The sequence below is a fragment of the Leucopleurus acutus genome, assembly GCF_964270905.1.
Source record: "Leucopleurus acutus genome assembly, chromosome: 21".
Taxonomy (NCBI): Eukaryota; Metazoa; Chordata; class Mammalia; order Artiodactyla; family Delphinidae; genus Leucopleurus; species Leucopleurus acutus.
The window spans coordinates 25,189,444-25,208,326 of record NC_139163.1 but is presented as its reverse complement, the minus strand read 5'-3'; the positions used below and the strand labels follow the sequence as shown (position 1 = coordinate 25,208,326).

Below are 18,883 nucleotides of genomic sequence, written 5' to 3'. Positions count from 1 at the left end.
GTAGCAAGAAGGTAAAAGAAGTTCCACCCCATCATCTCTCTTTTCTCTGAAGTAGCAAGTGAGGTTATCTGCCGAGAGAGAAGGCATGATTCAAATTTTGAGCGCGGTAAGGTCTTAGTCACCTTGGAAAACAGATGAGAAGGTTGACTGTAAAAAACAGAAGCAGGTCAGACATCGCAGCAAGTATTAGATACACATCAGTCCTTCCTTATTTATAATTCTCACTATCAGGATCCTTACTTCTCCCCTTGAGAATTATATTTTGAAAGTGCATCCAATGGAAGGAGACTTTAAAAAAGTCATTGGAGGGTATTATGCTAAGTGAAATAAGTCAGACAGATAAAGACAGATACTGTATGATATGACTTATACGTGGAATCTAAAAAATACAACCAACTAGTGACTATAACAAAAAGGAAGCAGATTCACAGATACAGAGAACAAACTAGTGGTTACCAGTGGGGAGAGGGAAGTGGGGAGGGGCAATATAAGGGTAGGGGATTAAGAGGTACAAACTATTAGATATAAAATAAGCTACAGGGGGAATTCCCTGGTGGTCCAGTGGTTAAGACGCCGCACTTTCACTGCCGGGGCTCCAATCCCTGTTCAGGGAACTAAGAGCCCACAAGCCTCGTGGTGCAGCCAAAAAAAACAAAAAAAAAGCTACAAGGATATATTGTACAACCCAGGGGATACAGCCAATATTTTATAATAACGATAAATGGAGTGTAACCTTTAAAAATTGTGCACCACTATAGTGTACACCTATTAACATATAATATTATACTTCAACTATACTTCAATAAAAAATGAATTTAAAAAAGTGTCACAGATGGGCTTCCCTGGTGGCGCAGTGGTTGGGGGTCCGCCTGCCGATGCGGGGGGCGCGGGTTCGTGCCCCGGTGTGGGGGGGTCCGTGGGCCGTGGCCGCTGGGCCTGTGCGTCCGGAGTCTGTGCTCCGCGACGGGAGAGGCCATGGCGGTGGGAGGCCCGTGTACCGGAGGGGGAAAAAAAAAAAAAGTGTCACTGATAACATAAGAAATGATTTTTCTGTTGAGCTCTACAGGACCTGGACCCAAACAAGACTGAAGTGGGGCGAGAGAAGGAAGAGAAAAGAACACGAATAAATACGATAATGAGAAGGTTAAGTTCACACACATATCACAATCTCCACTTTGGACATATTTACTTCTCAAATCACTGTACCTTTTTCTTTTTTTTTTAAAATTTATTTATTTACTTTTTCATCTTTATTGGAGTCTAATTGCTTTACAATGGTTTGTTAGTTTCTGCTTTATACCAGAGTGAATCAGTTATACATGTCATATGTTCCCATATCTCCTCCCTCCTGCATCTCCCTCCCTCCCACCCTCCCTATCCCACCCCTCTAGGTGGTCACAAAGCACTGAGCTCATCTCCCTGGGCTATGCGGCTGCTTCCCGCTAGCTATCTACCTTACGTCTGAGTGTACCTTTTCCTGATGCCAGAATTTAATTGGCAACATCAGGCGATCCCCTTAGTTATGCTGTGTGGCTTAACTCCGGCCACGATGAAACCAACCTATTCAAATGATGTTGCCGGTAAGTCCATGAATCAAAGAACTTTAACCTACTACACACCGTAATGCCCCTCTGTTGTATACTGATTCTAATATGAACAAGATGAGGGAAGAAGACATGCCATAAACCCAGAGATCAGCAGGAAAGTTTACTTTCTCTCTTTCAAGTATTACTTGGAAGAAATTAAATCAGTATTGGGAAACATTGTGTGTTTACAGCAAGTTCAAAATTATCCATATTAAAATGAAAAGGGAAAGTTTGGTCTTTAATGACTCTTCTGCCATCGATTTCCCACATATTTTTTAAAATGTGCCTTTTCTCAGTTTTTCCAGATCCGTGCTAGGTTGATCTTATCCCCGCTGGCTTTGAGAACTTCATTCTTTCATTCACTAATTGTTTCCTAAGTGCCTAATATGCGCCAGGCCCTGCACAAGACTGAGAAAGAAAGAGGGAAGGAGGCTGCAGTGGTTCCTGCTTCCAAGGTGTTACATAAGGGACTTCATTTTCCTAATCCCACTCTGGCACGAATGCAAATACTGCAGAAGTGAGAGTCCATAGTCTTAGAATAGATTCTATTTGTGTGGTAGACACACTGTGGAGTGATTTAAAAAAAAGAGAGAGAGAGCCCGGCAAGAAATGCTTTTTGTTGTATATGCATGTCTAGGTTTCTCAGATTTTCCTTCACTTAGGATCCAGTTACGAAAACATTTACTTCTGAGAGCGTTCTGTTTTGACGAGTGATGGAAGAAGAATGCAGAAATTCATTTCCAGAAGGGACCATGTCCAGGCAAGAGGCCTTTAGAAGTACCGGACAATAGGAGGCAGAAAAACCTAATCCATCTACTTCCATTCTCAGAAACTATCAAAACAAAACACCCATCAAAACAGACTGGGCTATAGTAGAAATCTGATGGTGGGTTGATTTTTTTTTACAGTTCTTTAAAAAGTTTTTTCCTTGACTGTTTTTGGCGGGTGGACTAAAATTTAAAAATATATATATTAATACATTTTATTATCTTTTTGATGAAGACTTCTTATTTACTGGTGATGCCAATGCACAGTTTTAAATTTAGTTACCCAAATTTCCTGAATTATTAAGGAAGCATTTTAAATGCATAGAAATTCTGACATTTCAAAATATAAACATCAAAAAGAAAAAAGTATATTACATACATACAGATTCAGATCTGAAGATTTGATTCAATAATTGGTTGCTTGTAGAAGCTAGTTTAATCAATAAAGAAGGTCAACGAGATTGAAAGAAAGAAGTATTAAACATTTTGACTAACATTAGTTCTGGTAACTACCTAGGCTCTGCAAAATCACTGACGTGGCAAGACTAAAGATGACCAAATAAGCTTTACTATTAAAGTTATAAGTTATCCTCATAAATATATGAGCTGTTCAAATATGAATTGATGGTAATTAAAGAAACCAACAATAAAATGATCAGAATTAATATCTTTTATCAAATTAGAAACATGATTTTTCCTTTTTTCAATTAATTCTGATGAAAATATACAGAGCAATCTACTTATTCAACATCTAAATCAATTTGAATTTTTTATCCTTACAACATAATTTTAATGCTGAACACTGTCATTCTGTGAATTTCCAATAATGGTATTGCATATCCAATGAAGAAAAGGATATATATTGGGGTGGAACTTTCTTATTTTATATTAACATTGAAGGTGCATTTGAAAAAACATTGCTGAAACAGTTTTTACTTTTTAAAAATGGTGTCCCTTGTTTAAGTGCTAATATCCCTTATGCTCAAAAATAAAACATTAATTTTTAATTCTATAAGTAACACGTGAAAGTTAAAAGTATGATGTATATTTCTTACTTTGCTCTTAACATATTAACATAGCATTTCCCCTTCTTCATTTCCAATCCAACAAAGTGTTATACCATCAAGATACCTGGAGCATCAGGTATTATCTTTAACCAACATCTCATCTCCTTATTGCTCTTAAGGACAAGTGTACACACACCCAAAAAGTCAGTGAATTCTGTGCAAACTAAAAGAGGTTCTTAAAATGAGGAGCAAATTAGATCTAATTACGGGTGATGGGAGTTTCGAAAGGTCCTAGATTAACATTACAAGCACTTTCCATGGTAAATTAAGCACGCAGTTTAGTCAGCAAAGATATTTTTATATATCTTGTTTATGTCTACTATAAACATCATAAGCATTCCTTTAGCATTTAACCCAGTGATTAATGCATCTATGATGGCGTCAGGTTCTAATTAGTGAGTAACTGCCTGCAAATATTTCCACAACTGTTCATCTCCCAACTCTTTTACCCTGACTAACAGAGACATGCTTACCAAAGTCTAAGGGTTCATGTAGTTACAGGAAACCAAATGCATTATTTATAAGGATGCACAGCCTAGAAAGTTCGGCTATGCCGCTTACCCTAGCAGTAGTAGGCTCTAAGCTATTGGCAACAGGAAGCTTGCCAGTGCATTAGAAAATGGGATTGAAGGGATCCCTGCCAAATAAAATAGCTAAGTAATAACAAACGTTAAAGAAGAGCCTTGGGGGTTGGTGGGAGTCCTGAGCTCACCGCTGAAGCACAGTTCAGATCACCAAGCTTTTGCAGTCAATGCAGAAAGAATAATACTAATTAATTCTCTGTGTCTTATCTTTCTTGAGTGCTTGCTTTTTTTTTTTTTTTTTTTTGGGAGTATGCGGGCCTCTCGCTGCTGTGGCCTCCCCCGCTGCGGAGCACAGCCTCCAAACGCGCAGGCCCAGCGGCCATGGCCCACGGGCCCAGCCGCCCCGCGGCATGCGATCCTCCCGGACCGGGGCACGAACCCCCGTCCCCCGCATCGGCAGGCGGACCCCCAACCACTGCGCCACCAGGGAAGCCCTGAGTGCTTGCTTTTTAATTAGCTATACATTGTTTTTTATGAATGTTACTATAGTATCTGTATACAAATGAGAAAACTACAATGGCTATAAAACAGGTATGGTGCACAGTATCAGATTTCAAGTGCAGGTAGAATTAATTCTGTATTTGTTCTGTCCACCCTGTTTATCAATCCATAATCACTGTTTCAGTGATTCTGGACAAATCAGTATTTTTTTCCCCTTTGATTTCAAAGAAAAAGAAACCTGCCACAAAAAAAGCCATAATTTCTTATTCTTTCTGTGTTCAAAACTGATATATTGCTTCAGAGATACCTGTCATGACTTTAAGTAGATTTTGAGATAGTGCCATTCAAGTTTCATTTTCTGTTTAATCATGGTCAGCAACTTGGAATTTACACCACAGTGCGACAAAAGGCTGCCTGCTTCAAATGTTAACAGCAGCAGGGGATGAGAATGCCATCTTGCCTGTGGGGGGAAAACCCTAAAAACGGACAAAATAAGTCAATCTAAACACACACACACACACACACACACACACACACACACACACACACCCCTTACTGTAGGAACTGTTAAAAGCAAATAACCTTCCATATCAATCTGACATTGAAACAAAAAGCTACGGTTTTTATTCTGCATCTCAAAATTGATCTGAAAACTACCATCAAAATCAAGGATGAAGTAGTTGAGGCTACGTATCACATATTTATGCTTATTCTTTTCTTGAATAACCTTATTCTTCTCTTGAATTTAATATTTAATGCATATACCTGTTTATGTGGAGGAGGGGAGGCTCATGGTATTCCTTCTAAATGATCCAAGTACCTAACAAATATAATTTGTTACCAAAAACTCTCTAGTTTTAACGCCTTTTATCATGGCAAATGGGCATACATATTTCTGTACCTTGCTCAGGAACCTTGATTCATAGAACTGATTTGGTCCAAGTGATAAAAGTAGCCAAGTGGTAAAAGTAGTTGCAATGATCACATGGCCTTAGAGACGTATGACAGAGGTCACAAGGGGAACTCTCCGAAGGTTTTTCTTTCACCCTCTCCCTCTACTATCAGTGCGTATAAAGAACACAGGACATGGGGTCAGAGAAGCTGGCGTGGAACTTGTTATATAGCCTTGACAAATACTGAATTGTCTGAGCCTCTCAGTTACCTCATCTATCTAATGGGACAAATAATATCTATTCTCAGATGAAAGTACCTGACACATGGTAGGTGCCCAGTAAAAGACATTGTTACACTTCATTGTTACTTTTTTAATGATAATAAAAGAAAAATCAACCTTATTAGCGCCACGGCATCCCCTTACTCCCAACCAGGTGACTCTTCCGCACCACAGGGAGAACAGCGGCCAACCAGTTAATATGTAGATTTTCATATAATTTGCAATAATCCCATCTAAGGTGAAACACAGTCTTATACATCACCATGTAAACAAGTATTTATCATAAAATGAAGAAACCTTCAAGATATAAAATCCAGAAATAAATTTAAAGTAGAGGTGTATGGAGTGTGAAATGCTTCTCAAAATGTTAAAAGCTCTAATAAATATGATTTAAGCCAATGTGAATTTTTTCAACTTTGATTTTTAAATATTTAAATACATTTTTCATGATTGAAGGTTTAGGTGGTTTTCGTATAATTACACACATGTACAACAACTTTTAGAAGTCACAATAATCTAACTAAAAAAAATCATCTCACTATTAATGTTCATATCCGTTTAATAAATACTTCCTGGGAACCAGCATATTGGTGTGTTATGGGAATGGAAACACAAACCAAAATTCCTTCCTTCAAGACCTTATATTCTGGTTTGGGAAGTGATATACATATCTGTGACAATTGTTAAGTGGCAAGTTTGTTATCTGAAGAGCTAGGAAATCACCAAGAGAGTACGGCTGGGCCTTGGAAGATAATCTAACATCTGAGTATAACAAATCATAGAGTTTGCTTTTATTCTTTGATTAGACAAAGACTTTTTTTTTTTTTTTTTTACAATTTCAGAGCAACCTTTTACTAGAATATACCCAAGTCTTCACTTCTTCTAAAAAGGTGGGAGAGTATGACATTCTTAAAATTATTGAGACTATAGCTGACCCTATTCTTCGTGAAGACTCTCTCCACCAGAAGCCTCTATTAGACTTAATTCTGAATGCACTTTTTACCCAAAAGGTCACAGCCAACATTCTAGAAACTTGAAGAAAAAAAAAAAAAACAAGCAGAAAATTTTACCATAATACTAGTTTCTGTGTGTATATATGTAGTGGATGTGACGTTTCATTTCTATTTTTGCACTAAGCTTAACAGTTTTGAATCTCAGTTCCCTTTACCTGCAATGTAAAAACATTTGTAAAGGTTCGAATAAACCGCCTATGTGTGCTTGAGTCACCTATTTCCTTCCTAAAGCTTATCTTGCTTTCACACAGCACAGGTTCCGGATGCGCAGGCTCAGCAGCCATGGTTCACGGGCGCAGCTGCTCCGCGGCATGTGAGATCCTCCCGTACTGGGGCACGAACCCGTGTCCCCTGCATCGGCAGGCGGACTCTCAACCACTGCGCCACCAGGGAAGCACTGTTTCCTGATTCTTTCAAAGCTGTCTGCGCATCAGCTCTAGAGGACTGTGTTGGTTTTGCCTGTCTGGCCCCTTCCCCCTGTTTAGGTGCAGAACCCTCCTCTCTGTAATGAACCCACACCATGCAGTTCCCATGGGGCTGAGCCTAGCTGCCTCACTGACCCAAACACACATAGCGGTGGAGATCTGTCCCAGTCCCTGCCCAGCTGGAGTCATTACTCTCCCTGGATACAAAATTATTTTAGGGGTAAGCATATGATGCAAGCAGAGCCAATCAGATTGTTTCTAAAAATCTGCTGTTTGGATAAGAAGTGGACTTTCTCTTCTTTTCAGATTATGAGCCCCAAGGGGATAGAGGCTTCAAGATACCAGCAGCTATCCCCCTATCAGACAGAGGGAACCCACTAAGAACAAAGCTAGCATTTGTAGAGAAGCAAAGCATACAGACTAAGAAATCTTCGTATTATATCATGTGAGCTTCTGGATCAAACTGGGACAGTTTTATAAGCCAATATACTCCCTTTATCTTTAATCTCTTTGGAGTTGAATTTCTATCACAGGCAGTTGAGAAACTCCTAATTGAATCACCATCCATATTTCTTATTTTACTGATTTACCATGTTGTTCCTCTACCTTATTCCTGCCTTTTGAGGGGCGAGGGGGGCCTGTTTCCGATAGCATCCAGGGTCTTTTAATAATAGATGGGCCTCTATTCCCATCTTCCTATTCCTCAGATCCCTAGATAACTTGAAAAAAAATGAAGAATGAAGAAATCCACCGAGTTCATCATTTATTTTGGTAAGTAAATTTATCAAAATCCTGCTGGCTCTGTTTTCCTAGATGCTTTCTTTGTATATGTCTGTCTCTAATCTCTTCAACATTTAAAAAATTTTTACATTTTGTATATATAATCCACCTCACTGCTCTATTCCTAATGATTAAAAACACTTACTGTAGTTTTAATACTTCTCTAAAAACAAGAAAAATAAAGACTTCCCTCTTGCAGCTGATATACAAAAAGATGGAAGATGTTTTTTAATGTTAAACGGAATATTCCAGTAAAAAGCCCCCAAAAGAATAAAATACAGAGAAATAATTGCTCTAGGGCTGATAATTTTCTACTACTGAGTTTAGCTATCATACAAATAATATCTAGGATTTACAGTATTATGTGATAGGTTAAATAGTAATCAGCCTGGAATAAGGTCATGCCTCTACCCCAAACATCAACTACCACTGAGGAAGATTTCCCTGTTTGTTGAAGATCTGATGCCTGTTAGCACAATGGCTCTAAGATGATTCCCACCTCTGTAAAGAGCATGTTTTGAAATAGATAAATTTCAAACTAACAAAGCCAAAGAGCAAGTCACTGAAATGATTCTAGACCGTTTTCTCCTCCTTTTATAGTATTAAACCTTTGAATTTTTTTTTTTTTTTTTTGCAGTACGCGGGCCTCTCACTGCTGTGGCCTCTCCCGTTGCGGAGCACAGGCTCCGGACGCGCAGGCTCAGCGGCCATGGCTCACGGGCCCAGCCGCTCCGCGGCATGTGGGATCCTCCCGGACCGGGGCACGAACCCGCGTCCTCTGCATCGGCAGGCAGACTCTCAACCACTGCGCCACCAGGGAAGCCCAAATCTTTGAATTTTGTTGCTATTAACTAAGGGTTCTCCTGTCCATTTCATTACACCTTGTAGACTGTGGAGAGTATTTCACTTAAAAGCTGACTGCCTTTTTTTTTTTTTAAAGAAGCCCTCTTCTTTCTTTCTTTCTTTTTTTTAAGAAGCTCAAGCTGCACGGATGGACCTAGAGACCGTCATACTGAGTGAAGTAAGTCAGGAAGAAAAAGACAAACGTCATATGATATTGCTTATATGTGGAATCTAAAAAAACGGTACAAATGAACTCATCTACAAAACGGAAATAGAGTTACAGATGTAGAAAATAAACTTATGGTTACCAAGGGGTAAGTGGGGGGGAGGGATAAATTGGAAGATTGGGATTGACATATACACACTACTATATATAAAATAGATAACTAATAAGGACCTATTGTATAGCGCTCAATACTACTCAATACTCTGTAATGGCCTGTATGGGAAAAAAAATCAAAAAAGAGTGGATATATGTATATGCATAACAGATTCACTTTGCTGTACACCTGAAACTAACATGACATTGTAAATCAACTATACCCCAATAAAAATTTTAAAAAATTTAAACCACTAAAAAAGAAAAAAAAAGGAAGCTCAAGCTAGTTGCATGGATCCTGTAAGACTTTGTAATTTAAAAAAATATATGATTGAAATCAGAAGATTCAGGCTTAAATTTCTGTTCTACCACCTATGTATGTAGTTTTTGAATTTGGACATGTCAGAAATTTCTGAGTCTCACATCCCTCAACTGACAAATGGGATGAAATCTAGGTCACAGAATTACTGTGTGAATAAATGACTCAATATATCAAAATATACCCTGTAAAATATACAGTAGGATACAAATATCAGTTATTTATATATACATAGCACACACACATATTTGTCTGGGTCAAGAGAATAATTTTGGAAAAGGTTAATTTCAACTGGATACAAAAGGTTAAGGATGATTTAGTTATAAGCTTGATCAAAGGTTTTCTCTTATCGAGTAGTGGAATGCAATGATAGACACTGAATGCCTTTAGAAAGGCAGAACTGAAGAATTACATTACAGTTGCAGGGAGTACTGTAAAGGAAAATGTAAGACACATTCACATACAAAATGAGTGAACTAAGCATGAAGGTGATATGAATGACTGTGACATACAAGCCCCTACTCTTGCTTCAAGTCAGCGTGTTGTCCTAAAAATCTGTAACTAACTCTCTAGGCAATCAGAAAATGGAAGTAATACCAGTTGGGCAATCTCCACTTAAAATTTTTCTTTTATTGCTATAGGATGCATGGCAATTTGTCTGTCATTCTCCACAAGAGACAGAGCCACCACACCCTTGAAAAGACCGTGTTTATAGAAATCTGGAAACACAATTTGCATTCAATTAGAAGTAGCTGTCTAACGGTGACAGGATAGAGTTCATATTTTGCCACCAATAAAGATCTGAAATAGGAATGCCATTTTTCCAGCTGAAAGTCATTTAGGAAAGGTCTGGGCAGTTCTGTCTACATTTAGAGTAGGTCAGTCAGTTACAGCTGAGGATGGAAGTAAGAACAGTAACTCTGAACTTCACCAGTGGACCAGCAGACCTGGTCCAATCTAATCAATACATAGCACAGCGCTATTCCCAGGGGAACATGCTGTATCTGATTATAACAAATGTCTCTGCAGACAAAAGACATTTTTTTCCTTCAGCTAGCTCTTTTAGTTGCCAAATTAAAGATTCAATTGTTCATTTCAATCAGAAATTTCAAAGAGGACTTCTTGGATAAGTTCCTTTCAAATGCAGTCTTAGCTGAGAATATATAATATTTTGGAAAAGACAGTGATTTCTTGGCATACAACTTTCAGCACCACCATTTAGACTGAAAATCATCAACTCCTTTCCTCCTCCAACAATAAGGATCTTTTCTTATGTTGTTCAAATAAAATGGTAGGACTCCCTTGATTTCCATTTTCCTCAAAGACACACACATTTTTCAGGTACTGGCTCTCTTCTGTCTATAGAGGAGACCATCTAAAGCAAGGCTGTGCTAAATAATTCATTTTCTCATATTAGGCTTCTCAATATAGTTTGAGATAAACAAGGTTATACAGACAGAAACTGAGTCTTAAGGACATTAAGTAAATTGCCTGAGAACACACAGTAATTAACAGCACTAGTATTTAGACTTAAGGACATGAGTCCATCTGACGTCTGTGTTCTTTTCATTCCCCCTCACCACCTGTCACGCTTTGATGGGTAACATAAAGATTATATGGGCTCAGCTAGTTCAAAGCAATGCATTGACCTTTATCTGCCACACATACACCCAATCCACTTTGTATCAGAGACTACTTTTCCACCCATTCACAGAATCTCATTCCTTTTCATATTAAAGGCTTTTCTTGTTTTGAGGCAACAAAACCTCATGCATTATGGCAGGCTAGCATACTGCCTGGGTTTGAATCCTGCTTGTGGGACTTTAGACAAAATACATCAGTTTCATCATTTGAAAAATGGAAGACGGTTTTATGGGAACCATGACTCAGCATCCATGGAAATCACCTTGTGCAGTGCCTGGCACAAAGTGAGCCTTCAATCAAGATTTGCTATTACTACTGTTATTATTTGAAACATATATTTCAATTATTTAAGACTGTTTTCCAGAAACTTCTCTTTATTTTCTTTCCTATTACTATTCATTAGACTTCCCGTTTTTGTTTCTCTCATTTTTATATTAAATTGGAATGGATGGGGCTTAATTCAGTAAAGTGGTTGGTAAAACAATTGTATTTTTTACAGCATTTGACAAAATTGTCTGCAAAATGGGGTCACCAGCAGCTGGCAATTCAGACGGAAATCATTATGGTTTGTTTGTTCTAAACAATCCATTTACTTTTTTGCTGATGCTGTGTAAAGGAGGAACAAGACAGTCCTACTAACTGTTTTATAAATTTCAAGTTCTTTTCTACAACCTGTCACGTGTAATAGGACACTCATTTAGCAAATTACTTATATGTTTTAAGTCACAGATGCCTCATTTACAAAAGAGTAAAATAAAATAAAGGAAAATAATGCTAATCTTTACCAGGAGATTATTATAAGAAACTTAAAAAAAAAATTATAAATTAACAACTCTAAAAAGAGTGAAAGTATAATGCAAATTCCCAAATTCAAAAAGGAAGTAGTTAAAATTTGCCTTACAAAAGGAAGGATTAGTAACTTTGCTATTTCACCAACATTTATAAAATGCTAGGAAAAATAAATAGAAAGAGGGCAAAAATGATACAGCGTTTGTAGATGAAACATAAATCTCTTAAAATCTCCAGTCAAGAATGATTTCTGAGTCGCTACAGTGATTTAAAAAAAATTATTTAAAAATTTTTAGATTAGAAAAATATTTTTCAAAATTTCTGACTAGCATTTCATGACATGGGAAAAACACTTATGGTTCATTAAATAGATAGAAGGTGGAGAAGTAAAAAGCCAGAAGGAAGAATACTGATTCGAAGAAAGTATACTAAAATACTAGCAATAGTATTTTGGATAGGTAGGTAGGCAATTTTAATTTTCTTCTTTTGGTTTTTTTTTTCTACTCCAATACAAGTTACAGAGGCGAAAAGGAGAACTTGAAGGGCTGAAGTGATCAGGGAAGGATACCACAGAAGACACCTGGCATACCGGACAGGGTTCTGAGCAGGGCCATGAACATGAACTACCACTGATAAACGCTCCCAAGATTTACCCAGAGGTGAGATGCTCTCGGAACCAGCACTGACAGTTAAGGGGACGTTTCCCTATAAAGGTGTGCACACTTGTACCGAAAGAACTGAAAAGTAATAAGGCTCCCTCACCCTTTTTTAACACTGACGCCCAAAGCACACCAAGTCTTTCTAATACACAACACGTTTGCTGAATCCATACTACTTCAGAAAGGGTTTCCAAAATTCACTTTACAAAAAACACCAATGTCAACAGTTCAAAGAATGGAGGCCACACACACATGATTACATTGTAATAGCACAGGTTGCTTTTCACATACGGGGATTTACACGTCTCCTTCCTGGCTGAAACACAGTGAAAAGAAACCTATTCTGGGCTGATTATTTCTGACCCATGTGAACTTATCCAAGGCCTTTGACTCTTTTATATATTTTGAATTTTTAAGTCCAGTTTATTGCGATTGCTGGTTTCTCAAGTTTCAGCTCCAGCCTTTACTAAGCTGTGTTTCCATCACAGCTCTGCTCCAGTGCAGGATTCCCCTGAATGCAGCCTCTGGATGAGCTGAGTACCTCATGCTGCTCTCACTGTTCTCACCAAGACTAGACTTAGGATCCTGCCACTATTGGTTTATATTTCCAAAGTACAGAGTATATTTTCACGAGATTAAAAAATGTATTCATACTAACACAACATTGTAGAGCAACTATACTCCAATAAAATTAATTTTAAAAAACTGGCCAAATCATAGAGTCTATTTAAATATCTTATTTCCATGGAAAACAGGGTAACTAAATAAACCAAAGCTTTATAAACGGAAGCAAATATTGTATTGTACCCTATACTCTGAGTTGGTGGAGAAAAACGTTTTTCAAGTCTCTTGTAGTAATAATATGCGAGTGAACTTATCAAAATTAATGACACGCACGCTCCATGCATGAAGTATATCACTCTTTCAGGGACATGATTAAATTTCATCTCCTGGATCACTGGGAAGGTGAGGGCATGAATCTTTCAGTGGTGTACAAGGGGACGATCGCTTATTTCCTGAATTTTTCTTCCTCTTCCAGTTACGATCTGACACAGGAATTATAGAAGTTGTGTCTCTTTTATTACATGTTTACTTACTTCTGGGACAAAACAAAGCTGTGCTCTTAAGTTATCACAAATAGAATTCAACCGTAGAGAAAAAATAAAAAGTATTCATCAATCAATTCAGCAGTATTTACTGAGAGCCCACCATGAGTGGGGAGTGATGTATGGTACACTGAAATATTTTAACATAAAGGTACACAAAGTCTTCGTTCTTACTTTTACAACTTTACCAAATACAAGGAACGAATTCTGCTGAGAGTTAGAGATCAGAGTCAGATTTCAAAATTATTTCTCTCTCAACAGTAGTACTGCAGTGAATAGAAATGTAAATTGAGAGATTCATTTCAGTTCCCTAAGTATTTCTTCCATTCCCAAACTACTCGGATATGTTTAAGGATCGCCTCCATTGCCCCATTAATGAGAGCATGAAGGGTTCCAATTACAAGAGTTTCCATAACTTTCTTCAATGAATCATGCAGGGGAGAAATTATTCCCAGACAAAAGGCCAGAAAGAAAACCCTAGTATTTGCTTTTATATAATAAACACTCAAAAATAGAAAACAAAGCTCATCATGATTCCTCAATGCTGGTTAGCTAAAATCTACATAATTATACTAATCTTTTTGTAAGTAGAATTAAATAACAAATATCCAAAGTCCCCAGAAGGGATTATCATTTTGGAGTATGTAATGAGTGTCCTTAAGGGAAGCCGATCTAGTCCTAGCATTTCATTTCCTGTTGATCTTACTAGATTGTTGCCATCAGTGCAGTTAAACGATGCTTTATCTAGCTAAAGTATAGCCAAACCATCATCCTTCATGCAATAAAAAAATATGTGTACCTTGTTTCGTTACAGCCTGGGTACCACCAACCCAAAGAGAATGGTTTTAGAACCAAACTGGATATTTAAACAGACTGGGAAAACTACTGAAGTTGCCAAAAGTAAATACTTTCTTTTCAAGTATTTTCTACCATGCTGATAGCCAAAGGAAATTGTTCATTAAACACACTCTCCAGGCTGGAACAGAATAATTGGGAATATCTATGTATTGAAGAGTTTATCAAACTGAGCATGAGTTTTAAATAAAGAGCTAAAATCAGGGAGAGAAAGACTGGAGTTATAAGTTTTACTTTCAAGGCCTGATAAATTCCCCTGTTGCATATCAAAATTTAATTCTACGCTATTCACAATTTATCAGTATCAAAACTATTTTTACTAGTCCTTGCTAACTTCTTAAGTTCCCCTGACACGGCACAAAGCACCAATCAATCTAACAGTTGTGGACCTCCATAAACACAAAGCACATTTCACATTAAACACAGGAAAACGAATCTGAGATCTTGCCTAGGGACTTGCTTTCAAACATTTTCATAATTAGTCACTTGCTATAGAATTTGAATTGAGGGCATCTATGTATAGTTTCCTTACTCCATCACAGCAGACTTTATATGAGAACTGAGGTGCTTTGGAATAGAGGCCCCAAACAGCTGAGTATCTATCATGCCTTAGGCAGTTGCTGAAGGCATCAAGACACACTTAAAAAGAAAAAAAAAAAAAAGAAGAAGAAAAGAAAAGAAACAAGAAACAACCCACAATGTTCTCTATTGCTCACCCAGAACTAGGCCTCAGAGGCTACGTGGCTATTTTCCAATATTTGAAGACATTACATTATCCTAAAACTACTACATATGTGGTATCTTTTAACATCCGTATGTATCTCAGTGGGAGGGGATATCTGGTCGACCCCAACCATAGCAGGAGGTCATTTCTATTCCAAACAGCAAATACCATCCTGTTCCCAAACTTGATACCCCATCCCTCAATAAGGGCAGGGGCGAGACATGAACATAATCTTTGGAAGCAGGTAATTGTCTTGGGTTAAAAACTAGTGAACAGAATATATAAAGATACTTACATGAAGAAGTATTTGCTCCTTCTGTTGATACTGATATTCTAATGGGAGACTCTATAAAACATAAAAGTGGAATGAAGCTTTATTGAGTCGTGCCACTTGGATTCTTAAATTAGAAATTTTGCCAGGCTTGGGTATCGTCTAGAAAAAGAGGCCTAGAAAATGGTGCAACAGAAAAGCTGAAAGCATCTCAAAGTCAAAGGGAGATATATGCAATATTCAAAGACCACAAAGGAATGTTTCTGTAGGCCAGACCCAAAGACTTTAGAAAGAGATGCAAAAGGGGCTGGTCCATCTGCAAAGATACCCCCAACACACCAACTGCTGGTCCATTTCCTAAAACCACTACTTGAACAGATCCACACTCCAGGTGAGACAGATAATTCCTTCTCTTAGGTTGGTCGTGATTTTAAGAAACATGAAACCAAAGAGAACAATCCCCATTTTCAGAGAGAGAATGAAAGGCAACTTTCATGCTTAGAGGGGGAAAAAAGAAGAAGAAGAAGAATGACAATATTTTCAGGCGAACTGCTCTGCATAAACATCTTGGCCAAACGTGGTGCTGACTAAAGTCCATGCAAGTCCACTAGAGCAATTACTTCAGGATTGAATAAAACGTGCTAAATAAATACATAATACAATCATGGGGGAGGTACAGTAGGATGACTCTCTTAGGTAGCAAGGATAAAGGAAGGAAAGCCAGTACTTAAGTAAAGCAGAGCATAAAACATACCTCATGCAGAAAAAAAGCACGGGACCTAAGGGTTTTTATGCGTAAGAAATAAGAACAACTCAGTATCAAAGAAGGATGCTTCGCAACCAGAAATTCAGCAACCAGAAAGTTATAAAGACTCAAGTCATATCAGAAAGTACTAGTTACAGTCACTCCAAATTCCCAAGGCAAGCACCCCATGAATTTAAAAGCTCAGGTTTGTAACAGCATCTACTCGGGTTGGATAATGAAGTCCTTACATTAAAGAAATGCCAGAGTGAAAGGTGAGGAAATTCAGAAACTCTACATATTTTTTTTCTTTTTCTCTCCCTCTCTCCCTTCCCTCTCTTTTTTTCTCTTTCTATTACTCAGAAAAGTAAGATTCTCTTACACTCCAGGATCATTCCACCTTACAACACACATACTTACATCTCAGTAATGACAAATTAATATGCCCTCAATATGGCCAAAGAGGTCTAGGACATAGAGAAAGTTAGCTTTTATGATTTTGTACAATGGCTTTGAAGGGAAGAGGCCAAACTGGGGAAGGTAAGCTAGAAAATGGCTGTGTTAGATCACATGGCCTCCAAGAGCTTCAACAAGGTAGAGGTCATAATGAAAAAAAAAAAATCAATGAAGCCAAAGCATTAACTATGGGGTAATGAAAAGAATACTGAGCTTGAAGTATCTGCTCTCCCACTTGCTGAGATACATGACTCAACATTTCTACTGCTTCAGTTTTCTGATCTGTAAAATGAAGAAAAATACTGCCTTGTTTCACAGATCTGTGTGATTACCAAATGATACGTAAAAATCTTTGTAAACTGTGAAGTATCATGCGAAAAACAAGTTATCATCAAACCTCTGAAGTGAGTTCTGAATCTAGGTCTCCAAAAACTTGTTCCCAACTAAATGTTTATTTTTAAATATTCTAAGGTTCTGTTAACTATGGAACTGCAGAGGTTAAGAAAAAGTAAGAAAAACACTTAAATTCACAGTAGCTGAATTACATTCACAGCTAGTGGAGAAATCAACGAATTAGGGTTATACATGTGTTTAGTAGAGTTGGGTTTTAAGTAGCGAATATATGCTCAGACCACAACTGCTATCAGCAAATATTATAGGCAAGTGACAAACAAACAAAAACAAACTAAAAAAAGACCCCAAAACAAACAAAAAAAGCAAGAGCATTTTAAAAAGTCAGGCCTATAACTGTGTTTTTGTTCAAGTTTAGTGACCCACAACTGATCATTAAGAGCCCAAAGGTCAGAGGTCAGACACTGATACATTATCCAGGAATAAACTCTGATGGATGAATGAGGGCAGAGACAGCTAAGAGAAGCACCTAGAAAGATATAAAAACTGAAGTTACAACCCAGACGTCTCCTTTCCTGGTCTAACGTCACTAAGTTGTATCTAGGTTTCTTTTTCCCATGCATGCCTCTTGGGTCCAAGTTCAGACACACAGCAAAAACCAGACTCTTTTAAGTAAAATCCAAAAAGGCAGACTGAGCTGGAGAAAAATACTGGAGCAGAAAACAAGAGCGGCTGAAATGTGGATGCAGAAGGGGTTCTTATTAGTAGAAGGAACAGCCAGCTGTGATGCCTGTTGCTCTGGTTAGTAAAACTTGACGAGCTTATTTTCCTTACCTGAAGACACATACGCTGTCTCAGTTGAGGCTGGCATGCCAGTGATGATCTCTGCAAAAAAGAAAAGGTGATAGGACATTATGATGTACAGTCAGGAGGCTGGGAGCCAGTTCCACAGCCTTCCTTCAAATAAAAAATGTGTGTAAAGGAAGAAAGTACTGCAAGGGGACGATGAAAGCCCAGGCCTCATACATACAGAGAGCGAGAAACGCAAAAAAAAAAAAAGACTATCCGGATAAGTAGTTCTTCTTACTTGGGCAAAGAGCATGAGATGGGCTGTGACAGAATAATTAGGAAGAATTCCCTGCCCCCACTGGGGTCAGTGAAGAAGAATACACAGCAAAGGGCTCCTCTTCAGAAAGGAAGACGGAAACGGCAGAACCAAGAAATATCAAAGCTGGAAGATCAGAACTGTGGTCAAAATTTTAAAATATTAGATCTCTGGAGAATTACATTTCTGTCCAAACCAAAAGCAAGTCATGTTTCCAGTCGGGATTGATGAAAAACATCAAGTTCTGGTATCAAATGCTACATAAAATTGCCAGTGGTAATCAAGATGGGTGTCTCATCATTTCAGCTACTCGGAGCAGGGCACAGAGCAAGTAGGCAGCTCCCAACTCAAGGAAATGCAGAATGAACCTGTACACTTCCGGGTGCACTATTATCATGGGAATTGTGACGGTACTGTTCGAACTCTGACTTGTTTTCTTACTGCCTTTATGAGGGAATAAAGGATGAATACATTGTCTAATTCTGTATTCATCCAGTCCTTCCGAAAAGGGCTTCAGTTCGTTAGAATCTAATGTTCTCAGTGAGGCATAGGTTTATTGGACGTAGAGATGCAATGGTGGATATTATTCAACTTTCACTGTGTGTATAATTATTGTCAAATGATTTACTATTTATTAACCAGGACAAAAAGAGAAGTTGAATCTGTTGTGATGTATATATTACGAAAGTTACTAGATCCTACTAAAATCCTAAGTATGTCATATATTATCATTTTATGTTGGAATTAATAGTCTGTTAATCATGGAGTTGGAAATGTTCACGATCAGTAGAATCACCTTTAAATACAGTTATGACCACTTAGGGCTTCCATGATAGAACTAGTCTAGTAGGTAAGATGAATTA

At 37.9% G+C, this 18,883-nt stretch overlaps 1 protein-coding gene across 8 annotated transcripts in view; it reads right to left on the bottom strand.

Moving 5' to 3' along the window:
- NRG1 (neuregulin 1) overlaps positions 1-18,883 on the bottom strand; it is a gene marked incomplete at both ends in the record, with an annotated part of 1,012,685 nt that overhangs the window by 127,529 nt on the left and 866,273 nt on the right. For 5 of the 8 annotated variants that reach the window (XM_082863838.1, XM_082863839.1, XM_082863840.1 and 2 more), the window contains 2 exons: positions 15,391-15,441; positions 17,750-17,800. The exons of 2 other annotated variants lie outside the window; for them this stretch is intronic. In XM_082863838.1, coding sequence (XP_082719964.1) covers positions 15,391-15,441; positions 17,750-17,800 — 102 coding nt within the window. The remainder of the gene's footprint in view (positions 1-15,390; positions 15,442-17,749; positions 17,801-18,883) is intronic. One more of the 8 variants, XM_082863836.1, reaches the window with a different exon arrangement.